The sequence below is a fragment of the Euprymna scolopes genome, chromosome 3 (genome assembly GCF_053919585.1).
Source record: "Euprymna scolopes isolate OS-2025 chromosome 3, ASM5391958v1, whole genome shotgun sequence".
Classification (NCBI taxonomy): Eukaryota; Metazoa; Mollusca; class Cephalopoda; order Sepiida; family Sepiolidae; genus Euprymna; species Euprymna scolopes.
Genome location: NC_136484.1, coordinates 92,125,104 through 92,149,131, shown reverse-complemented (window position 1 = coordinate 92,149,131; position 24,028 = coordinate 92,125,104). Strand labels below are relative to the sequence as shown.

The window sequence follows — 24,028 nt, the reverse complement described above, 5'->3', positions numbered from 1 at the left end:
ACCAAGGCAATATCACTTTCGCTAGCATAGTTAACAAAAACTGCGATTATTTTACATTGTTGAGGTTACAAAGGAACAATTTTTAATGTATAATCTTCGCAGAGGATTTAGTATAAAACACGGATACTGAAATTAAAAGAGTTTTTAAAAAAATAAAGAAATAAGCTGGTTTTTCGCCGTGGTCTTCCAGAAAGATACGCCAATCCTTTAAAAAGCATCTTTTTTTTTTCAATAAACCAGTTGAACCGAAATAGCAGGACTGACGTCACTAGGCGTCCCCCCGTTTGTCCTTGAGCCTACTGCAATACCTCAAAACACAAATATGAGCGAACACACAGACACACAACTCTTTGAGTCATTATCGTCTATCAATTTATAAAAAAAAATATTAATTAAAATATTCCCAACTTTCTTCATTGAATCTTCTTGTAAAATAATAATTAAATAAAACACAATGAACACTGGCTCTTATTAACATCTTTTTAATGGAATAAATGTATATAATTAAGCGGAGAGGTTTTGAAAAGATACGCATGGCTCTTAAACTATCGACTCTGGCTTCTCCAAAATCTCCGTTAATGAATATCTCTGGTTTTACAAGGGCTCTAAACATATTCACGACCATCCCATGTTTTTTTTTATTGCTGTAATATTCCATTTTAACCATATGAAGCATATATTTTGTGAATGTATGCCTTTGAACTCCTTATTTTGCTAGTGTTTATCATATAACATGCCTCTAGTTTTTTGACATTTAATTATGAACCTAAATATCTGTTTCACTGAAAATACTTATCTATAATCGACTCATCCCAAAAATACTTCACCTAAATCAACCCCCTCATAGAAACACTCCAAAACTGTTTACCTCCCAAAATAAAGAAGCCCCTAAATATTAACTCCTTCAAAGCACTTTTGCTTCGTAAACCGTGTTTGATTGTAAGCAATTGCATTCGTACAATGTTATCTATATAAAATGAAAAGTATTTTAATAGCGACACGTGAAGCACAAAAGTATTTAAAGTTAAAAATAAAGCTATAAAAACATTATTAAATTCGGTAAAGGTAACGAAGCTGACAGTAAATATCATTTTATAACTTCGCCCCGACTAAAGTTCCTTAAAAACGTAATAGCTTTTCAGATACGAAGTTCCCTACTGTGGTTATGACCCACTTGAAATTTTTCAAAAGTAATGTTCGCACTAGATTGGTTGACGTCCTGGACAATTAATGTTTCAAGTTTGTAGACTACAGCTGATTATCTCCCCTGATCTTTTGGTACGGAATTAATTATACCAATCTATATATATTCTAGCTGAAGAGATTCGTTGGTTTTCTGTACATCTGACTTACAGATTCGCCTTTTAACCTTAAATTAAAGGACTTGTGTTTTCATTTGATTGGGCTAAGTTATTTTTATTTATTTAAGTATGGTTGTTTAGTAACAGGAAAAAGTATCATTGTTCGCTCTAAAAACTAAACTTTGTTTTAAACTCGAGTTTTAATTTTGTTTGGCAATATAATCCTTAGCAGATAATCACGGAATATGCAGTGAACGAACACAGACGCACCTTAATAAATCTTTGTCTATATGAATTGTATTAAGGGGTGTCTATAAGTGTGATAAATTCCTTTATTATATCTAAAACTCAAATAGAAGTCCTAGTATTGAGAAATTGTAAGGTTTAAAAACAAAGCATCGTGTGAAAGGGATGAGCTGGCTTCCTTGCACCTAACAAGAGAAAGTTATCTACTCTTGGAGCGCAGGTCGACCTAGACAATTCTGAAGGCTAACAAAAGTGCCTCCCACCCACGGGATTTATCATTTTTAAACACCCAACTGCTTCTACATTAACACTTAATCTATGAATGTACTAAATAGATCTGTTATATTTCAAACTTCGTTCATTGGTCATTTTTTTTTAATTCGTTATTAGACCAGTAAAACAGTTAGGTTATTTCTGAGTGACTGAGATATGTTACTAGTCCCATGCAGTTCAAGGAGGTTCACCCGCATAAGTTTTACATTCTCTCGTTGAGAAAGTGAGAGCTTATTGCTGATCGCCTGAAATGGCTCTAGCAGGGAATGCCCAGGAATTTGTTGCAGACCAGAGTACTCCTCTCATCTAAGGCACTGGTTCTTCAATTCCACTTTCCGACGCTTGTGTCACATCTTCTTGTGGGAGAGAGATAAATACCCAGCAGTTATAAACCGACGTAACAGTAATATCATGAGAAAGGAAGATAGTTTGAAAAGCGTAAGCTATCCTCCCTCTAATTTAGATGCTCTGGGTGACCGTCATCCGCCCCCTCCTTCTCTGTACCTCATTTACTGTATCTATCCAAGTAGATTATGCAAACATTTTAATAAATGTATAGATGTTACACGTGTGTTTGTCGTCCCCATTATTTCCGGAAATAAAAATTTTCTTTCTCAGAGTTATAACATTTTTATAGCAACCATAACAGATGAATTTTGCGATTGCTTTTCCGTGTCTTAAAACACCGAAGCAAATATGTTAATGTCAATACCGGAGACATTTTACACGTTCTCATAAAAGGAAAATTCACTTCCTGGTTTAAAAAAAAAAAAAAAAAAAAAAAAAAGAACAGAAAATAAACCTTTAATATTTCAGTTGCCTGTCAAGAATTTCGCCTATCGTACTAGGATGTCGGCAACATCGATAGAGACGAGTAGGGTTTGTAGGTATTCAGTGAAATGATCTGGAATTCAAAAGAAGATAACCCTCGCGCTTCCTTTCTAAGCCGGATCATCTCGGCGGATTCTGTAAACGGTCGTTGTTGCTTTTTTTGTCCGCTCCTTTCTAGCTCATACACACAGGAAATGCTGAATCCACCGGATTACCGTCGTAGCAATAAAATAGCATCCTGATAGTTTTAAATCGTGTCTTATAAATTAGAAATGTTTTTGACTTTTTTTCTGGATGGGGATTGATTATTTGTGTTATTTGAATTCATCGAACTACTGTTCTCATTTTGAGTGTAATTTTCACACCGTGCCGCTTGATGTAACCTCCGGCCTTCTTCAGGGGTATCTTGTCAAAATCGGGAATCTTTTTAAGGTTCAAGGCTCCTAAAATTCATACTAGAATTGTCCGAAATGATCCGTGACGTAGTGGATAAAGTACTTAGTCAAATTTAGTTGTAAGTTACGCTCTTCTAGATGTTGATGGTTCAATCCTCAGTGCGGGCGACACTCAAAATAAAATTGCGAATTATTCAGAACTTCTACTGGTCATGGTCGGCAGAAGCAGGGCATGCTAATCCCGCGTGTTAAATAAAGGGTTCCCGTTCGAAATTACGTACAGATTCCAGAGTTCGATAAAAAAAAATCTCAGCGTTCAGACCTGTGAAAATAACACTTCCAGATGAAAAAAGGAATTTCGAAGAACACAAATTAGGAAAGATCAGACACAGTTCTGTAATATATACACGCATATGTGTTTTAACTATATATTATGATTCATTAGGACTTTTTGAAAATAAAACCCAATCCCATAAATATCAACGTATGTATTTAGTATTATTAAACTACATACAAAAAAAACAGCCTTTAGGAAACAAATATTTTTTAATCCGCTTTTGTATAAGAGATCAAAATAATAGCACTACGGTGAACAGAAAATTAATCGCTGTATTCTAATTATCGCTGGTAGTGAGGATTGAACTTTCAACCTGTAGAAGATTTATTTAGAATTCGCTATTATTCGGAAGATTTATCCGTAGGGCCACAGACTTTTATCTGTATTTTAAGTACCTTTTATCTCTTTTTGTTTTAGGTGGGTTATTATGGGAGTAACATCGAAGGTGAGAAAAACACTCCGAATAATCCAAATAAAAGACTTATTTATCCTCATCTAAAAAAAAAATCAAAACACATTGCATTTGATTTCAATTTTTTAATTTGCCAATGTTTTAATATTTAGGTTGGGTTTTTAAATTTTAAAGTTAGTCATTGTTTGATTATTTTAAGTTTGGTTTTTTAAATTTTTAAATTAGTCATTGTTTGATTATTTATAGTTAGGTTTTAAAATTTTAAAGTTAGTCATTCTTTAGTTATTTTAATTTGGGTTTTAAAATTTTACCGTTAGTCATTCTTTGATTATTTTAATTTGGGTTTTTTAAATTTTTAAATTAGTCATTGTTTGATAATTATTAGTTAGATTTTAATATTTTAAAGTTAGTCATTCTTTGGTTATCATAAGTTTTTTTTTTTTTTTAATTTTAAAGTTAGTCATTGTTTGATTATTTATAGTTAGATTTTAATATTTTAAAGTTAGTCATTCTTTGATTATTTTAAGTTTGTTTATTTTAATTTTTCAATTAGTCATTCTTTGATTATTTATAGTTAGATTTTAATATTTTAAAGTTAGTCATTTTTTGATTATTTTTAGTTAGATTTTAATATTTTAAAATTAGTCATTCTTTGATTATTTTAAGTTTGTTTTTTTTTATTTTTAAATTAGTCATTGTTTGATTATTTATAGTTAGATTTTAATATTTTAAAGTTAGTCATTTTTTGATTATTTTAATTTGGGTTTTTATATTTTAAAGTTAGTCATGGTTTAACTATTTAAAGTTTTGGTTTAAAAATTTTCAATTAAACATTGTTTAATTAGTTTAAATCGGGGTTTAAAATATTTAACTTAGATACTGTTTAACAATTTAAAATCAGGTTTTAAAATTTTAAAGTTGGGGTTTAAAAGTTTTCTTCATGATTAATTTCCACAATTAAAAGTTGGGCTTATAATTTATAATCGTAGTTATTAATTGAAATCAGGCTTTCTTTAATCTGCGACTGTAATCTGTTTTCATATATATATAATCAGTCAGCATGAATTTGAAAGTAATGTATGTTATTATAATGAGGTAACCGTTTTCTAGGGAAATTAAATCTGCCAACTTACAAAATGGCGTGGAGACGACAAGTGTGTTTATAAATATTGAAAAGATACAAGTGAAATAATTTTACTTAGCATATTAAGCAAAGTCATGTCCGGCTCGTGTGGATAACTCGTTAGGGGAAATAGTTTAATTCCCACAGACATTAAATCATTACAGAGAGAAAAGAAAATACTAGCCAAATCTGTTAATTGTAGACTTTTCCCCTCAAATACATTAAACATGAACTCTTGGGCAGAAAAGGTATCGAAATAGATTCACCCGAAACTGTTAATGAGAAAAGTTTATTCATTAATCCACTTTAATCTGCTTATAAAAAGTCACGTTTAACACAAGCTTGAACTTTCATTCTCTGAGTCAATTTCGATTAACCTGAATCAATAGAATAAATTTTGCTGAAATAAACTTGTATACAAAATATATATACGACAGAGATTGTCGAATAGAGTATCAAATTACAAAAAACAAAAGGAAAAAAGAACAGAAAATATTGTGTAGATTAAAATGAGTGAAATTGTGTTATCGAAAACCTTTTGTTATTTTAAATAAAACAGTTTATTTTTTTATTTCTGCTTTCTATTTAGCGAAAATTGTACCAAATATTACTTGTGGATTTTTTTTTACAAGGGAATCACCACTTATCAAGGCCCAAAAGTCACTCGAGGATAAGGGTAATAGAGTGTACAGTGATCAAAAGGATAATACAGTAATCGTTAGAAGTGTGTAGTTGGTCAATTTGATTACTTAAAGGGAACCGCTTATCAAGAACTTGTTTACGTTGGACTTGAAGACAGCCATATTGTAGTCAGATGGAAATAAGCGAAACGGAAGAGAGTTCCACAGGTGTACAGTTCTAAGAAAGAAGCTTTGTTCATGAAATCTACGTTTAGGTTTAGGCACAGATAAAGAGTGGGGGAAATTATTGATAGTGTTTTCGGCCAGACGAGTGTTTCTCGTGAATGTTGGACGATAACGAACAATAGTTCCTTCTTATTAATACTTACGTGATTTCAGTTCCATATATATATATATATATATATATATATATATATATATATATATATATATGTGTTCGCATATTTTATTTACTAAAAATTATTCTGAAATAGAATCATTACAAAGTAAAGATTTTTTTTTCACGTTGAGTTTTAAAATTAAACTGGAATCACGTAAATATCAATCAGAAAGGGACGCGTCATCGTTATACACAGCATATCTAAACAGAAAGCGGAAGTCGAAAAGAAAATGTTTCATTTTAAATAATCAAACCTTTTCTAATTTATCAGCAAGTTTTTTTTTAATATATTAGCTCATTTACCCGACATTGGCCGGGTACTAAGTAGGTTACATACAAATTAACGTTTTGACTAATGCATATATTATAATCATTACGTGTTTATTTTTTTTTATTTGATCGAGACTTTATTGCAGTAAAAACTTGTATTTCATAGAATTCGGAAGTTGAGACAAAACACTTTCATTAAAAATAACCAAGGATTTTCTATGGGATAATTTCGCCCACTTCAATTTTCATACTATTTTCGGTTTCAAGATTATATATATTAGTGATGTGACGATACAGATACAATTAACGATTCCGATTCTTTATAAATCTCTTAATATTTAACTATAGAATTGTTATTTTTCCCCGATTACCGTAAAAACCCATGTTAAATGTGCATATATTTTCTCAAACGTAAAACCACATTTGTGTTGTTTGTTGATCCATAACAAAATCACTTCGGTTTTTGGTTTGTTTTTTTCAAACCTCACACGTAAATTTCTTAATGTTTTTCTTTTTCGTTCACTGGAAAGAAGTTTATATAAAATAATCTTATAAAAGTAACAGTAGATTATCTAGATTGCAATGTAGAATAACATATATTTTGGACTAAGTTTCTTAATTAAGGCATGCGAAGTTTCTTCGCGGGCGATTTCACGGATTTCGATGACAATAAACATACAGGAGTTTGAAATATTCGGTGATCATCATTCAATCTCGGGCAACGTCGAATCTCCCTGCTAGTACAGCTATAAAGCCCTGATGTCGATTGTGTGGAGATATTAATCCCTTATCCGGGGCGGTATTACTTCCTAGTGTCTCTTCTATATGTTACAATATGAAAGCTTTTTGGTCCAGAGTCACCGCATACCTTGTGTCACAAGATGAACATGGCATGTATAGGAATGCGTGTTTGAAGTGAATTCAACTAGGGAATCAGATCGGCCCGTCGAGAGTTTAAGACTAGAATTTTTACGATTTAAAATTACCGATAGACTCTTAAATTGGAAAAACACTCGCCCTCTCACTTAAATACACATAGAAGCTAACTCAGATATGTACTCACACTTTGAATGACGATAAAAACTTTTTTTATTTATAAACATAGAGCGTAATGGAATAGGTTTGAATACAGAAAACAAATTTTATTGAAGAATCATGTTCGCAAATGGTTCAAATTGGTTACTATTATAGTCCATACAATGCTGACAAGGCATTCCAAGGGTTTCGCAAACATCAAGAAACAGGTAATTGCAGCGCATTTATTTTTTATTATTGGTCATTCCGGCGATTCGGTCACGGAGACAGCCACCTATCAGCATGAAGTATTTTCAGCAGTGTTCAGAAGAAATACCGTTTTCTTAAAAAAAAAAAAAAGGTTTTACAATATATAACATTGCTGCTCGAGTGGAAAGGAACAACCAACAGGATAATAGAATGAAGACAAAGCGGTTTCTTGAAACAGAGTATAATGAATGGATAAAGACAGATAGTAAAGCATTATTAATCTACAAAGAAAGATATCAGTGAATGCAATGCCAACCATATATTATTTCTCTTTATGTAAATACAAAGTGAAGCAAAATTAAAGTTCTTATGTAAAGTAGTTAGGTAAATACTTTAAGTTTGCTTCACGACAGTCATTGCATTTTTTTCTCTCCTCAAATTTGAAAAGGTCTGGAACATTTTTAATTTTTGTATTTTAATTTTTCGTGCCTGATGAAATAAAATATGATTGAAACGGTTTCCACATCGTAGCAAGATATAACTGGATTTGCATAAAGAATAATAAAATATAATTTGCTCTCTTTGATTGAGCACTATCAACGACCCTTGTTGAAATTCAATTATTCTTAATTTTTGGATATCTTTCTACTTGGAATATATATATATATGTGTGTGTGTGTGTGTGTGTGTGTGTGTGTGTGTGTGTGTGTGTGTGTGTGTGTGTGTGTGTGTGTGTGTGTGTGTCTTTGTAAATCCACTTAGAGAAGAGAGGGTGTTGGCAGTGATGGGATTCAGCCGGTTCGTGCGAACCGGTGCTTAAAATATTATGAGTTCGGCGAACCGGTTGTTAAAATTACGTAAACCCCTATTCAGACCTGTATTAATTAGCCCACTATCAAATTCCACAAATGTCGCGTGACTCACGTAACTTGTGCATGTATGACAACGTAATTTGCGCATGTATATAGCCTATATATAACTAAGCAATTTAGTTTCGTTTGCGTAACTGTTACAGTGCTCAAACTGCTCATGACAATGCAGATGTTGAGTTGGTCTAGCCTACATTAGGCCTAGTTTTAACTTTTAGTTCTGAATCAGATATTGAATGTTTTTAGATCTAATTTCCTGAAATCGTCAGATTAAAGTAAGTGTTTGTTTAGATTTTCTTATCTACGTTTATCTTAGACTCTTGATCTTGAGCTAGATATTGATCTAGGCCTAGATTTAATATTTAATAATAGGGGCCAAATTTAGTGAATGTTTATATTATTATGACAGAATCTGATTTGTTATTCTAACGTTAACATTTATCTAATGACAGTCACACTAATAGATCTACTTCTAATTTCAGAGATTCTGGTAGGCCTAGTCGTCTAGATCTAATTTAGGTCTTAAGCCTAGTTTAAAATTTATATTAAGCCATTTGAAAAAAAATTGTTTCCTTCCTTATAACTTAGAAGAATAAATTTTCAGTAAGGAGGGAGGATTTTTTTTTCATTTTCTGTGTAATTACTGTGAAAGTATGCCTATTGTGAAATTTGTAAAAAAAAATCCTATATGTGAAATGCAGAAAAAAAAATCCAGTAACGCTATTTTTTTTACAGTAGGGAGCTCTACAGAAAACAAAACAGTCTTTTTTATTTTTTTGGCCTTAGATGTAGCAATGAGTCAATGATATATAGATCTGCTTTCATTCTACTGAGCAGGAGGTCTAGAATTGTGCCAAAAATTATAAAAGTCTAATAATATAGATCTTGTTATAGGTCTAGCTACTTGTTCATATATTATATAATGAACATACTGAAAACTGAAAGTAGATCTGCTATGTTTTTGTGTTGCTTTTAAATATGAAATTATTGAATTTTTTTTTAATTTCAGAATCCAAGGCCATAATGAAGAGGCAACAGAGTTTACTGGGAATTGGCTTTGTGAAAAAAATCCCTAGAGTCGAAATTTCAGAACAACAGTCAACTAAGAGTGAAACGTCTACATCCAGTGCTATCATAGATTGGGGAAATGCAGGTGCAAAAATGCAGGTGCAAACAGTGCAATGTTGTGATAAGGCACGGAGCAATGAACAGTATGACAATTTCAGGAAAAATATGATAGGTTAATTGTTCGTAATAAAAAAATTTGGTTGTAATCACTGTGTAAAATTTGACTCTTTAAACATGAAGGGATATCATGTGTCACTAGAGTGGAAAAACTGCAATATTGCAGCTTCGGGTAGAGATAAAGTAATTCAGTAAGCATCTCTCCGGAAAAAAAAAATGAGTGAGCATTTTTCATCAAAAGCACATAAGATTTGTTTTTCGTAACTACAAATCGTGCAGCTGATCAAATTACAACATGCATGGATGCATTCAATCAAACATATTGAATCCACATGTAGAGTTTTTAATAAAGTGTATAGTTTGGCAAAGCGAAGCCGACCATTTTCTGATATTGAGGATGAGGTTGAGCTACAAATTAAAAATGGGGTGGACATGGGTGTTGGACTTCATTCTCGTAAAACTGCTGTCAAAATAGTTGATTACATTGCCAAAGAAATAAAAAATGAACTATTTGCAAAAATCATTGAACAAAATAAAAATGTGTTATAATAGATGAAGCGTCAACCATCTCTAGCAACTCTGTACTTGTAATTTTTGTAAAAGTTGAGGATGAAGATCTCTCACCAAAAATATTCTTGGATTTAGTGGGCTTGGAGAGTACAGGAGCAGATCAAATTTATAATACTATGTTGGATAGCTTGAATTCTGCTGGATTTAATAATGAATATCTAAAACAAAATTTAATTGGTTTCTGTACAGATGGTGCAAGCGTCATGCTTGGCCGGAATTCAGGAGTAGGCACTAGACTACAAAACTATTTGCCTAATATAGTTATCTGACATTGCCTGAACCATCGCTTGCAGCTGGTTTTAGATAATTCTGTTGATGATATCAAAGAGGTGAACCAATTTAAAATATTTATGGGCAAAATATACTCAATTTTTCACAAGTCTATGAAAAGTCAAACAGAACTGTTCAATATTTCTGAAGAGCTTGGGCAAGAGATATTCAAAATTGGTAGAGTATTGGAACCAAGATGGGCATACTTGCAGCTTGAGATCAGCTGTAGTTGTGTGACGTGCATAGCCTTCCTTATACATATATTTCTCATCCAGCACAAAATATTCAGGGATGGCTGCCTGTCTTTGCAACAAAAACTTTCTGAAGGACCTAGCTTTAATGATTGATATTTTGAATGAAATGTCATTGCTCAGTAATGCCCTCCAAGCAAGAGGCACAACTTTGTTCAGAGGAGAAAACCTCGTAAAGAGGTATATTAAAGCATTTGAATTGCTTAAGGAAAATATAGGGACATTTGAAAAAGAAATTGATGAGAGGGTTGCTTCGGACGCATTCAAAGAGATCCAGTTTACTGAAAACCACATATTTGTTAGCCTACCTCGTTAAAAGCTACTGGAAGAAATAATAGAAAATATGGAAAAAAAGACTGATTGCTGATGATCATGTTAAAGCAATAAGCAATGAGCAGGAAAACTTCCTTGAGCTATTTACCTTGTTGGATAAAAACACTTGGAATGTGGAAGAGATCCTTGTACCATGGGTTACAGCAGAAAAAAAACTAGGAAGACTTAATGAATTCTTACATCACGAAGTAAATGTCAATGACTTTGTCAAGAGACTTTGTAGAAAATATGCTTAGTAGCAATGTACACGTTCCACAGGGTATAAAGAGAGCCAAGAACATTATTGACACAATTGCGATCAGCTCAGCTGAAGCAGAACGAGGGTTCTCACTGATGAATATTATTTACGCAGACAAAAGAGGTAAACTCTTAGTGAAAAATGTAGCTAACCTAATGGTTATCAATCTCATTGGCATTCCCTTAGATTCCTGGGACTCCACTCATGTGCACTTTTATAAATTGTGCACTTTTATAAATTTTACAAAGTAAGGTGTAAAAATTTAATTTAAATTGAATCAAAAAATTACCGTGGATTTATTTTATGTAATGTACATTTTGTTGCGATTTAAAAACGGTATCTTTCATCTAGCAATTAATGATACAGATATAAAATTTTCAATGATTTTTCTTTTAATTTATAAATGTGCACTTTGAAGATAAATAAATTTCAAATTGAATCTTGTACCTTTATTTTTAAAGCCTATAGTAAAAACATTTCGTTTAATAATTTTCATGCCTTGGATGAAATGCTTTTCTAACTTGTAGTTTACATGTCCAAAGAAAACTACTAAATACAGTGAAAGAAACGGATAACTAAACAATAACAAATAAAAAGTTACTTAAAAATCAAGAATAAGCGAAAAACAAGTTACCTCCGAATTAAAAATAAAAGTAATAATTCAGCTTAGAAGAATATTAATATTTTGAAATGAAAACAAATCTATTACAGAAAATATTTAATATTATGCTCCGTTTTAAACAATTTCTCAAAGGATTAAACCATCACAGTTATTCCCCTTTGGAATTTTGGTTTCAGATCATAAGTAAAAATAAGTTAAATCAAATATAAATTGAAATGAAAATAAACTTTTTATTTAATTACATTTTCACCCCAACAAGGCACATTGCCACTTTGATGTAGAGGGCTACTATTAGGGACACAGGCTACAGTGATACTAGGTGGGGAGCTGGGCAGCAAGATGTCGGTTCACGTTACACTTGAACTTCTGCATGTCAGTACAGCTGGAGAAGCAGGAACCTGCCAGGTAGTTCCAAAGTCTAGCGGTTTTGGTAAATAAGCTACTGGAGTAGAAGGCTCTCTTACATCTAGGGATCTCTACTGAGAAGGGGTGGAATTTTACTGCTTGTCGGGGTTATTTACATAGAGGGGGGTTCAAGTGCTTGCAGCTCCTCGGAGTATTCACTGTTAAAGTACTTGTAGAACAGGCAGAGGAATTCTACATTGCGTCGATGGGACAGAGGCTAAAGCTTAGATGATAGTTCAGGACCTATAGAGGTACAGGATACTTTCAGGCGTCAGTAGCTTTCTAGCACGGTAGAAAGAGCCTACCTTTTCGCAGCAGTCCTGGCAATGTTCTCAAAGTAATTGTTCCAACTCACGTTTCCTGTGAACGTTAGGCAGAGGAGTTTAAAAGATGTGCTTTCAGATAAAAAATTATTTTTTTAAACAGTACAGAAACGAGGCTATAATGTCGAATAAGTAATATCACCGAGCTAATTATTTAAATAGATTTAATTTAATGTGATATGCTAATGACCGTAACTCAATCAATGTAGATGTGGTTTGAAGAATGTTATATATATATATATATATATATATATATATATATATATATATATATATATATATATATATAGGAATTACGTATAAAATATAATGTCCCTTTTGACAGAAGTATTCTATCATGGGTTTTAATATTTCTTGATCAGGAGAGGTGTACACACAATTCGCCTTTATATTTCTTTGACCATGGGAAGTTGTACACACAGACAAACACACACACGAACGCTACTACTTTATATATATATATATATATATATATATATATATATATATATATATATATCGGATTAGCGACGATAGAATTCTAGGACAAACTTAAATCCAATCTATATTAGATGGACGTCAAAGGATAAGAATACGGAACCACGTATAATCTATAAGAGGTTGGCAACTGAAAATCCAATTGCGAATTTGCGACAAATCTATACACCAGATTTGACGAGATGACTTTTTGAAAAAAGATGTCAATCATGGTCCGATGTAGAAAACTATGTTAGTAATACAAAATTTAAAAATAAAAAAAGAGAGAGAAAGTTTATTTTAGTAACTATCGGGCGGGAAAATGTTTTAGAGAGGATGGCATTGTGATTAGAAAAATCGGGAAAATTATCTACATAATTCAAGGAGCAAGGTTGGTCTGTAAGAGACATATTAACCAATTGCGACTTCGATACATAGAACCCGTCCAAAATGATGAGGAAATACTTATAGAGGTATTCAATGACTCATTTCAAATGTAACCAACCATGAACATTGGAATGTTGATAGAGACAGCAATGAAACAAAAAACTACTGATTCTTCTAAACGTAAAAGTGCAGGACTGAAGAGAGAAATATTACTGGTAAAAGAAAGCGGACTAAACACTTTAGACTTAATCTTAAAAAAAGAAAACATTGAAAACGAAATTCAGTGTAGATTTAACTCGGGGAAAGGTGATATAGCGGAAGATGCTTACACTTTCTGAGAATGAATTACGCAGGCTATAAAATACGTTTACAAACAGTAACCAGCAGAGAGTAAATAAATCTTAATATTACGGCATTCAAGATACTGTTCGAGTGTAAATATCTGATTTTTCCATTGTAACTTTTTGTACGATAAACCTGTTATACTGTGTGTTGACCATCATTTAATCTGAATTAATATATATTAAATGTAACAAAGTAAGGGTGTAGGTAGGTTGATGCCCCCACCCGTTAGGAAGAAAGGCAAAACCACTTGGTATCAAGTTGTTTATTTAAGAAACCTGAGAACTCTGTGTGTTAAAGGTTAACAAAAACTGTATTTACTAACTGTTTATTTGAGTTCGATCAGATCTTTGAAGCGAGCCATTGTGTTATTTTCGTAAATGATAATTTAGATTATGGGCTGAGAATTGAATTTCTAAACAAAAAGAAATAATATCCGCGTGATGTTCAGAGGGCGATATAATTGTTTATATATATATATATATATATATATATATATATATATATATATATATATATATATCAACAAGTCAAATGGACAAAAGAGAGAATGCGAAGGCATTTATTGGAGAAGAGATGCGCAGAGAGGAACACAGTCAAAGCAGAGTTGGCTCTTGACTTGACACATTTCTTCAGATACCCAGAGACCGACACTCCACAAGGTTACAAGCTGATGCCTTCGACCATATTCTTAGCATAATAACACATCGCTTCCTTCAGGCCTCTGAAAGAATTATAAGAACTGTACTGTTTTTTTTTTGTTGTTAATATATATTTGGTGCAGAATCGTTTTATCCTGTCTTTTTTTCTTTTACTACACACAAAAACAAATCCACGGCTCTCTTTCGACGACGTTCGTCGTTAAGAGGGTACACAACGAATTGGTCCAGGATATATAACTAGACAATCAACCGATAATTCGGTCACTTCCCCATACCAGTAACTTTAGACGGCCAAGAATTATCACCGGCAGTGGAAGGCTTCCGAGGTCGACGATCGTCCTCAACCGACTGGTGAAAGAGTGGGGTTGACACTAAATATATACTAAATATATACCTCGGGGTATATATTACGAAACAAACGAAACGTAATTTCTTAAAGTCTTCAACTTTTTAGAGTTAGCGGGCATTTTTATCTATAACCTTTTGATAATCATTTCTCACTACCCTGAGAAATGATTTCTGAGTCTGTTTTTTTTTTTAAATTTCAAGCGATCTTTATGTTTGAATAAGATTAATGTGTGTGTGTGTGCGTGCGTGTATAAAGTAACGTATACATCTTCCTGCTATATATGGATGCCTATTATAGCTATGAGCTTTGAACGGCTTTTAGAGCAATGGACATAACCCTCGTGTTTTTAGAAGGATATTTCTCTCGAAATATCGATAAATATTTTCCATCAGCTATTACTGGACTAAGAGGCAATAAAATATTAACTGAAAATAAGTACTTTTTTACAAAGTAAATCACATCCTCTTATTTGTTTTTGTTAACATCTGACATTGTTCCGGCTTCAACAAGTATATATATATATATATATATATATATATATATATATATATATATATATATATATATATATATATATATATATGAGAGAGAGAGAGATCTATATATATATATATATATTTATATATATATATATATAGCCTGTTTATTACACAACCTTATTGGCTACTTCTGTGCATACATGTTTCAGTGGAATCCTAATTCAAAGAGACCACTTCATCAGACCAAAAAAAAAGGGGCGACATATTGTATGCACATATTTAACAAAAAATGTTTGTATAATAAACAGGCTATATACCAGCTCTGTCCTCTATTGAGCACCCTTGAATAATCACACGGGTTACATTGGATTTACATCTAAAAAGCAATCTATAAAACCATTATATATATATATATATATATATATATATATATATATATATATATATGGTACTGTCTCGCGTTACATCTACTTTATTTTTAAATGAACAAACACAATTTGCATAAAACATTTTTATAAGTAAAACATTCCTTTTTAGTTAGTTCTTGGGCAACGTCAATTACCGTTGCTAGTTCAATCTTTTGTTGCAATAGAACATCTCGAAGTTGCATCCGCCATCTTACATTGGTGGAAAACTCTTTGTCGCTGCTGATGAGTAATCTTTGAGACCATTTAAAAATAAAACATGTCCGAAATAAAATGGGTTAACTGTCGCATAAGCAAGTGTGTAGTGGCTGATTCAGAGATGGGCAAAAATAGTATCGTCAGCTGACGCCGCCTTTGTTAAGTGTCATCAGAATGAATTAGGAGTCTTTTATTTGACGTCTGCTGGGTTTGCTTTAGATTGTGTGTAGATAATAGTCACCAACAGCTAATGACATGAGAAAGAAACAAAACGAGAGTTGGAGAGAGAGGGGGAGAGAGAGAGAGAAAGAAAGACGGAATTAATGTATGTATTAGAAAGAGATAGATTATGTCAGATTGTTGGAAGAGTTTACCAGAGTTTGGAAGAACACAAATGCATGCCTGTGTGTGAGAGAGAAGGAGAAAGAGAGAGAGAGAGAGAGAGAGAGAGAGGGAGAGAGAATGTGTGTATCAAGTTCTGAGATAGTGGGTGTGTGTATGTGTGTGTGTGTGTTTCATAGTATGAGAGATAGTTATTAAGAATCTGTTAGAGAGTGTCATAATGTGAAAGAGAGAATGAGAGATTGTGAGAAAGATTGCATGTAAGTATGCGGGGGATTTGTATGAGAAAAAAAAGTATAATAAAAGTGTCACAGCGAAATGAGAGAGTGATACTGAATGTATGGGAGACAGAGGGAAGAACGTAAGAAAGATAGTGAAAGAGAGAGAGAGTAAGAGCAGGTGTGAGAAAGTGTAAAGAGAGATCGAGAGACGTTGTGAAAGAGAGAGAGAGTGATAGAAAGAAAGTTAAAGAGAAATATTAATAGAGTGGGAAAGAGCGCGAGAAATGTAGCATGATCGCAAAGAGGGGTAAACGACATTGAGTGTATGCGAAAGTTTTTTTTTTTTGCTTTTTTTATTTTTCTTATTAGTTTATTGAAGCTGGAGATGAGGCATCCTACTGGATGTTAAACATTTAACCAATAACCTAGATATTCCAACCGAGAGACTTTTCTTTTTTTGGCCGTCCCTTTAAGTGCAATTGTTTGTATCTCACTTTCAATTTGTTCACTGGGTGTATTTGCCAGGTTGATTTTTAAATTCTTTTTCATGAGTCCAGTAGTTCCTATAATTACTGGAAGTATAGAGATCTTCCTAGGATTCCAATTTCTTTTCATGTCATACATAAACCATTGGTATTTCATTGTCTTTTCACTCTCAGTTCGGTTTAACCCAGCATAATTGGAGACACTAACTTCTACTAAGGTTGCTTCTTTCTCTTTCTTGTCTCATACCACCGTGTCCGGTTTTATTGCTCCGCTTTCTAGGTATGTAGCTGTAAGGATTGCATAGTCAAGCGACTGACGTACATTTTTCTTTCTTTGAACACTGTAATGCTTGGTATATGGCAGCCAAACCAGCACCCAAAATTCCCTTGCTTTTTATTGAAACCAACCGAGAGCTCTTTTTAGTATACTTGCTGTTCCCTTAAGTGCAATTGTTTGGATTGCGCAAGCACTTGGCTCACCAGGAATATTAGTTAGATAAGACTTCAGGTTCTTCTTCATAAGCCCTGTAGCACCTATAATAACTGCCATGACTGATATCCCCCTAAGATTCCAGTTTCTTTTCATATCATTCATGAGACCTTGATATTTGGTCTGTTTCTCTTTCAGTTCTGTTCAGACCTCCATCATTAGGGACACTCACTTCAAACAAGGTTGCCACTCTATCTGACTAATTCCATATAACTATGTCAGATTTGACAGCAGCGACAGAGAATATGAGCAAACATGACGTGAGTGTGTGTGTGAGAGAGAAAGGGACAAAGGATAGGACTATGTGAGAGAAAGAGACACAGTTTGATAGAGAATGCAAAATTTTGTCAGAGTTGGGGCCATGCCGTGCCCGATACACGCATGCCTTAGCTTTAGAGTAAACGTGTAACCCGTAATCAGCGTCAGAGAAAAGAGACGTTTAAATACAAGTTGTTTAAACCCCGCACAAAAACATTGCAACTTAAAATATGGACTCTAATACAGTTAATGAGAACGTATTAACACCAACAACACCAAATCCTCCACCATCTTTAAACGAACCACAACCAGAGGAAGATCATATCTCAGAAACTGACGACGAATTAGTATGTAAAGAAACAGACATTGAAAACCACGTATGTGAAAAATACGAGGATCTCAAACACAGAGATGCGACTCTGCTTAATAAACTGGAGGTAAGTGATGCACTTTCCAGAAACTAAATTGTGTGGCCCATTTACAACTGACTTAAATGCCGAACCATTGAATGATATTGATGCATGTTGTAAGACTCATGATCTAGATTATGATTCAGATATAGCTACAATAGATGCGGATTATAAATTTTTAGATTGTTTATATAATATTGATAGTCGTAGCAGTTATATAATCAGTAATATCTTCGAAGGTAAAAGTATAATTGACTCATTAACTAATACATATAGTGATGGAATGTTACGGAGTGGAAAAAGATTAAGGGAGGAAAAGGAAAAAAGAGGTGTTGATAAATATTTACGTTCTGATAGCTCAAACAGTGGAGATAGTGAGATGGGTGATCCACACGTAGGACCGTCACCTGGAGGGACTACTTTAATAGAAAGTGGGGATCGACCAATTAAGATTGGAGATAGTAATTCTATAGTACATAAAACATTCAGCCGGTCGTTTGTACATTATATAGATCATCATAAACATGGTGAGCATGATATTTTAACAACTAAACGTATGGGAAATACAGTGCATTTAGACCTAAGAATGCAGATGGTAGATATACCTTACAGTTATTTGAATGCGAGTATGACCAATGTCGAGTTAGAAACATATCTTAGTGTATGCAAGTCATTCAGAGTTAAAAGCTGTGGATTTCAAATAACCAATATAGTCCCTATTACTGATGAGTTAGGTCAGGTTCAAAATACTACAGTAACTAACACTACGTTTAATACTAGACCATGGATGGCTGCATATGTAGACTCTAAATATTGAATTTTTCAACAACGTGACTTCACCAATAATATGTTACCGAATAAAAATTTCACTAAAAACATTCTTAGTACCAGAGCAGAAGGTAGATTACAGAATTGTGTAGCTTATAGGACATTACCATACGCATGGTGGAAACATCAAACAAGAGTCGAGATTTTAGATAATCAAACGACAACTGAGGTAGACCTACAACAGATTCTTAGTATATATAATACTGGAACATGAAAAATGTTAGCATCTGGAGATTCGTTTGGGTATAATTGGATAAACCGTAATCCTGCATGGTTTAATATGTGAGCCTTTAATAGATTTTATGATATACTTAATACTGCACCAACATTGCGACCTATGCATCCAATACCAGTAGAAATATATTCTAAATCCACTGTTAACCAAAACTCTACACCTTGGATGCCTGCGAAAAACGGTAAGTGGCAAAAAGATGCCAATCCTAATGTAGTCGGAGATGATTGGAATATGACAGGCAAAAGTTGCCTAACACAAATGCCTATTAATCCTTCTAATCCACCTGCAGTTTGTTGTTTAGATCCAATACCTATCCTAGATAGTGCAAATAATCCAGCTAAGATAGCTTTCTATTTAATTGGTAACTATTTTTCTCGGGTAGACTTCGAATATATATCAGGTTCACCACAAATGATTGGTTTCATGAGTCCAGTATCAAATGCTTCGTTTATTAATACGGCTGATAAAACTAATGAATGTATGTTTCCTAGTGGACTGCGACATTTTACGGATGCACATGTGACGTCAGAGCAAAGCGAACATTCAATCTCTCTACTTACTCTCTATATATATATATATATTGCTATCTCTCTCTCTCTCTCTCTCTCTCTCTCTCTCTCAAAGATCTAATCAACAGATAACCCCCTTTCTCTGTAAATGATGTGGCGTGGCAGTCACTTGGCTGAGGGAAGTGGGACAGAGGTTGGGTGTGAATATCGCCGTAACGGACGGAAATACGTCGTCATAGAAACCAGACAGCGAACATTTGTGGCGGGAAAAGCGGACCACGAGGAATTTGAAAATAAGAAATAAGCAGTTGGTGAAAAGAAGCGAGACAGCCCGGTGTACAAACATTATCTCCGAGAATCGGACTTCATCGAAGATTGAGATTTGAATCAATTGAATTGCGGATGATTATTCAAATACAATCGTATTGTCGATTGAACTCAACATTTAATCTGATTGAGATTTGAATTAATTAACTTGCGGATTATTATTCAAATACAATCGTATTGTCGATTGAACACATATATTCGTCTTTGGAACTAAGATTCGAGGAAGAGATAGACTTTCGCCATCTCAACTTTTTTCTTGGATATTGTGTTTGCGAACTTATGATCCGTGTTTACCCTAACGGACAAAACAGATAAGTTTGGCCTATCTCATGCCAATATCTTTTCTTATCCACAAACTTTTATACATATTGTACTGTAATTGCATGTCGCATACATCTGACAAACATCCCCAAAAATACGTCGATCTCACTCATTCTTTTTATCGGAGCTTTTTCTTCTTCTTCTCTTTTGTATATAAAAATCTTCCTTGAATTTTAAACTTTGAGTGTTTGTTTCGTCATTCATTGCTCTGTTGCTCTATTCCCCTTAATGATAATATTTCGCTGGTTAATCCGACATCCGACGATTAACCGAAGATAATTATGAGATATTGGATATAAAATAAAATAAGATATAAGATATAAAATATGAGATATTGGATATAAAATAAAATAAATCGATCTGATTGCCAATCAATTCGGTCATCCATTAACCGGGTCGTGACACACCTAATAGTGATACTCCAACACTAATTCCATGTCCTAAACGGTGATTATTTTCTATTTACAGAGTGCCGATGAGAAGATATACATGGCTGTATATCAATTTATCGAAGATGAATTTGTACTACCCAAACGTTATTTTCCACGACTTGTCCATATGATTGGTGACGATACATCACTGCACGTAAATACCGATTTCCTAGATGCACACGATAGTAATAAGTCATCAATAGCCGATGCAGCTAAAAGATTCCTAAATTTTATACGATTACGTCAGGGTATTCTTATCTATCATTGTGCAGAGCGCAAAGAATTGTGTAGTGGTAAACCATGGAATACATGGAATCACTTCCATGCAATATGGAAATCTAGTTGTGAGCCGAGGAATGACTCCAGTTGGTACCAAGTGACTAAATCTTATCACAGAGCTACTAATTACAGGCGTACAATTCCTAAAGTGCTTAATATGAAATTTTCTTTCCTCTGCATGCAATTACTATTGTAAGCCACCTCGTCAGTTAATTATTTCCTCCGATGATAGTATTATGCGTACATTAAGTAGTTGGTGTGAAATGAAACATCTCGAAAAACCCCAGGTATCGAGACCAACTCAACCGACTGCTACCACATCTACAATACAGACTGAACCAATGTTCACTAATGTCAGTGGTGGTAGTTTAAATTTATTCAACTACCTAAATTGAGTGTGGACTAGTAAGTCCGATCGATCTGAATCTGAAATGAAGGTAGATTGGATCGCTAAGTCACATAATCCCAACAATAATTTTATGAGAGCGATTTCACACCCACAGTATAATACAATTATTAAGAAGGTAATTGATTGCACCCGTATTAAGCTGGTAAATCAATCATTCATTGATAATACAATAAGAAGGATTGGAATCTGTATCTCAATAACCCGTCGTATTTAAGTTTAGATATTTCATTAAGACTTTTTCACTTAATATTAAGAAAACAAAATATTGATATAGCAACCTTTGTTAATGATCTATGGTGTATAATAAGTCAAAAGTATTCCAAAAAGAATCTATTTGTATTACAAGGAGTCCCTGACAGTGGTAAATCAACTATAGCGAGGTCTGTAGTAGATGTATTCCAACACTCTGCTACAGTCCAGGTAACTGCGAGTTTTCCTTTTATGAGTCTGGTGAATGTAGAGATAGGACTTATAGAAGAGCCAAACATGACGATGGAAACATTACAGACTTTTAAAAAGATTGCAGAGGGAGTAGACACTAAAGTAAGTATTAAATATGGATCTGATCAAACAATTAGACCTACACCATTAATCATAACTAGCAACCCTGATTTTGATCAGCATGCTCAATCCATTGAAAAGGAAGCATTTAAGTCAATGTATATTAAGTATATCTTTATAAATAAAAGTGATTGCCTTGCGAAAGTTAAAAAAAACATTAAATCCGTGCATCTGGAATTCGTTATTTGAAGAATACGTTTTGTCATAGGATACCTCATCTGATTCTGGTACTACTCTGTCATCCTATTTAGATGATTATGAGGAAACGTCAACACCTCAGACTACGAAAAGACAACCTGATCCATTTACTCAATCTGCCACACCAATCAAACGACCCAGAAATGATGGAGGAAGTGGACGGCATTCTCCAGCTGTCAGACGTTTGTTCATCGATGACACAGGTGATCCAAAACCTTAATTCGACATTGGTCATACTCGCATTCAAATAACTGTAAGGTATATCTACCATCTGCATTCTTAGGTCTAAATGCACTGTATTTCCCATACGTTTAGTTGTTAAAATATCATGCTCACCATGTTCATGATCTATATAATGTACAAACGACCGACTGAATGTTTTATGTACTATAGGATTACTATCTCTAATCTTAATTGGTCGATCCCTACTTTCTATTAAAGTAGTCCCTCCAGGTGACGGTCCTACGTGTGGATCACCCATCTCACTATCTCCACTGTTTGAGCTATCAGAACGTAAATATTTATCAACACCTCTTTTTTCCTTTTCCTCCCTTAATCTTTTTCCACTCCGTAACATTCCATCACTATATGTATTAGTTAATGAGTCAATTATACTTTTACCTTTGAAGATATTACTGATTATATAACTGCTACGACTATCAATATTATATAAACAATCTAAAAATTTATAATCCGCATCTATTGTAGCTATATCTGAATCATAATCTAGATCATGAGTCTTACAACATGCATCAATATCATTCAATGATTCGGCATTTAAGTCAGTTGTAAATGGGCCACACAATTTAGTTTCTGGAAAGTGCATCACTTACCTCCAGTTCATTAAGCAGAGTCGCATCTCTGTGTTTGAGATCCTCGTATTTTTCGCATACGTGGTTTTCAATGTCTGTTTCTTTACATAATAATTCGTCGTCAGTTTCTGAGATAGGATCTTCCTCTGGTTGTGGTTCGTTTAAAGACGGTGGAGGATTTGGTGTTGTTGGTGTTAATACGTCCTCATTAACTTTATTAGAGTCCATATTTTAAGTTGTAATGTTCTTGTGCGGGGTTTAAACAACTGGTATTTAAATTTCTCTTTTCTCTGACGCTGATCACGGGTTCCCCTCTCGAGGCTGCAATGCCTTCTTTCGATTTTCGATCGTATTTATATTGTTGTCAATCTTGATAATAGACTGTTACATGATACTTATACATAAATCATTTACCATATCTCTGTATCTTGTTATGTCCTCTTTACGTAAACAAGTTTGGACATGTTGTATTTGTAATATAAATCAAACATTATCTATAAATAAATCTAGATGTCATATCATATGCCATCATATACACGTCTATAAACAAATCCTCATGCCATGCCATATGCCATCATATATATAATAAAATAATAATATATATCTATGCCTTGCCTTTTGCCATATAACATTATAACTCTTATCCCTGCCTCAGCCTTATATGCACCGCTCTTTTGTCAGAGGTGGGGCCATGCTGTGCCCCATACACGCAAGCCTTAGCTTTAGAGTAAAAGTAAATGGTGAGAAAATGATAACGAACAGGAGCTTTTAAAACTGTGGAAGCGCAGAGAAAATGAGAATGTTTAAAAGTGTATAAGAAGGTGTCAGGTACATAGAAGAGAGGGCGGATATTATTAAAATACATCCATTTAATACCCGCATCTATCGATGATATTTTAAAGTGAAACGCGAGACCGACGAAAAATGAAATTTCGAAATTTAAACGTTGCAGATCAACCGACCGAAAAAGCACCTCACAAAATGCTTGGATGTATCTAGATGAGATATGTCCATTCAATCTCTGCGTTTAGTAAAGATAAGTTTATTCTAAACGGAACCATTAGAGACCGTCCGACGGAAAATGCCTCTCTGGAACATGCGAGGGCGCAATATTAA

At 33.6% G+C, this 24,028-nt stretch overlaps 1 protein-coding gene across 1 annotated transcript in view; it reads right to left on the bottom strand.

The window, feature by feature from the left end:
* Positions 1-5,191: 5,191 nt before the first annotated feature.
* Positions 5,192-24,028, bottom strand: part of LOC145257593 (C4b-binding protein beta chain-like) — a 395,583-nt gene continuing 376,746 nt past the window's right edge. Inside the window, exon 4 of the mRNA XM_080115672.1 lies at positions 5,192-7,565. Within this exon, the coding sequence (XP_079971798.1) occupies positions 7,537-7,565 (29 nt within the window). The 3' untranslated portion in view covers positions 5,192-7,536. The remainder of the gene's footprint in view (positions 7,566-24,028) is intronic.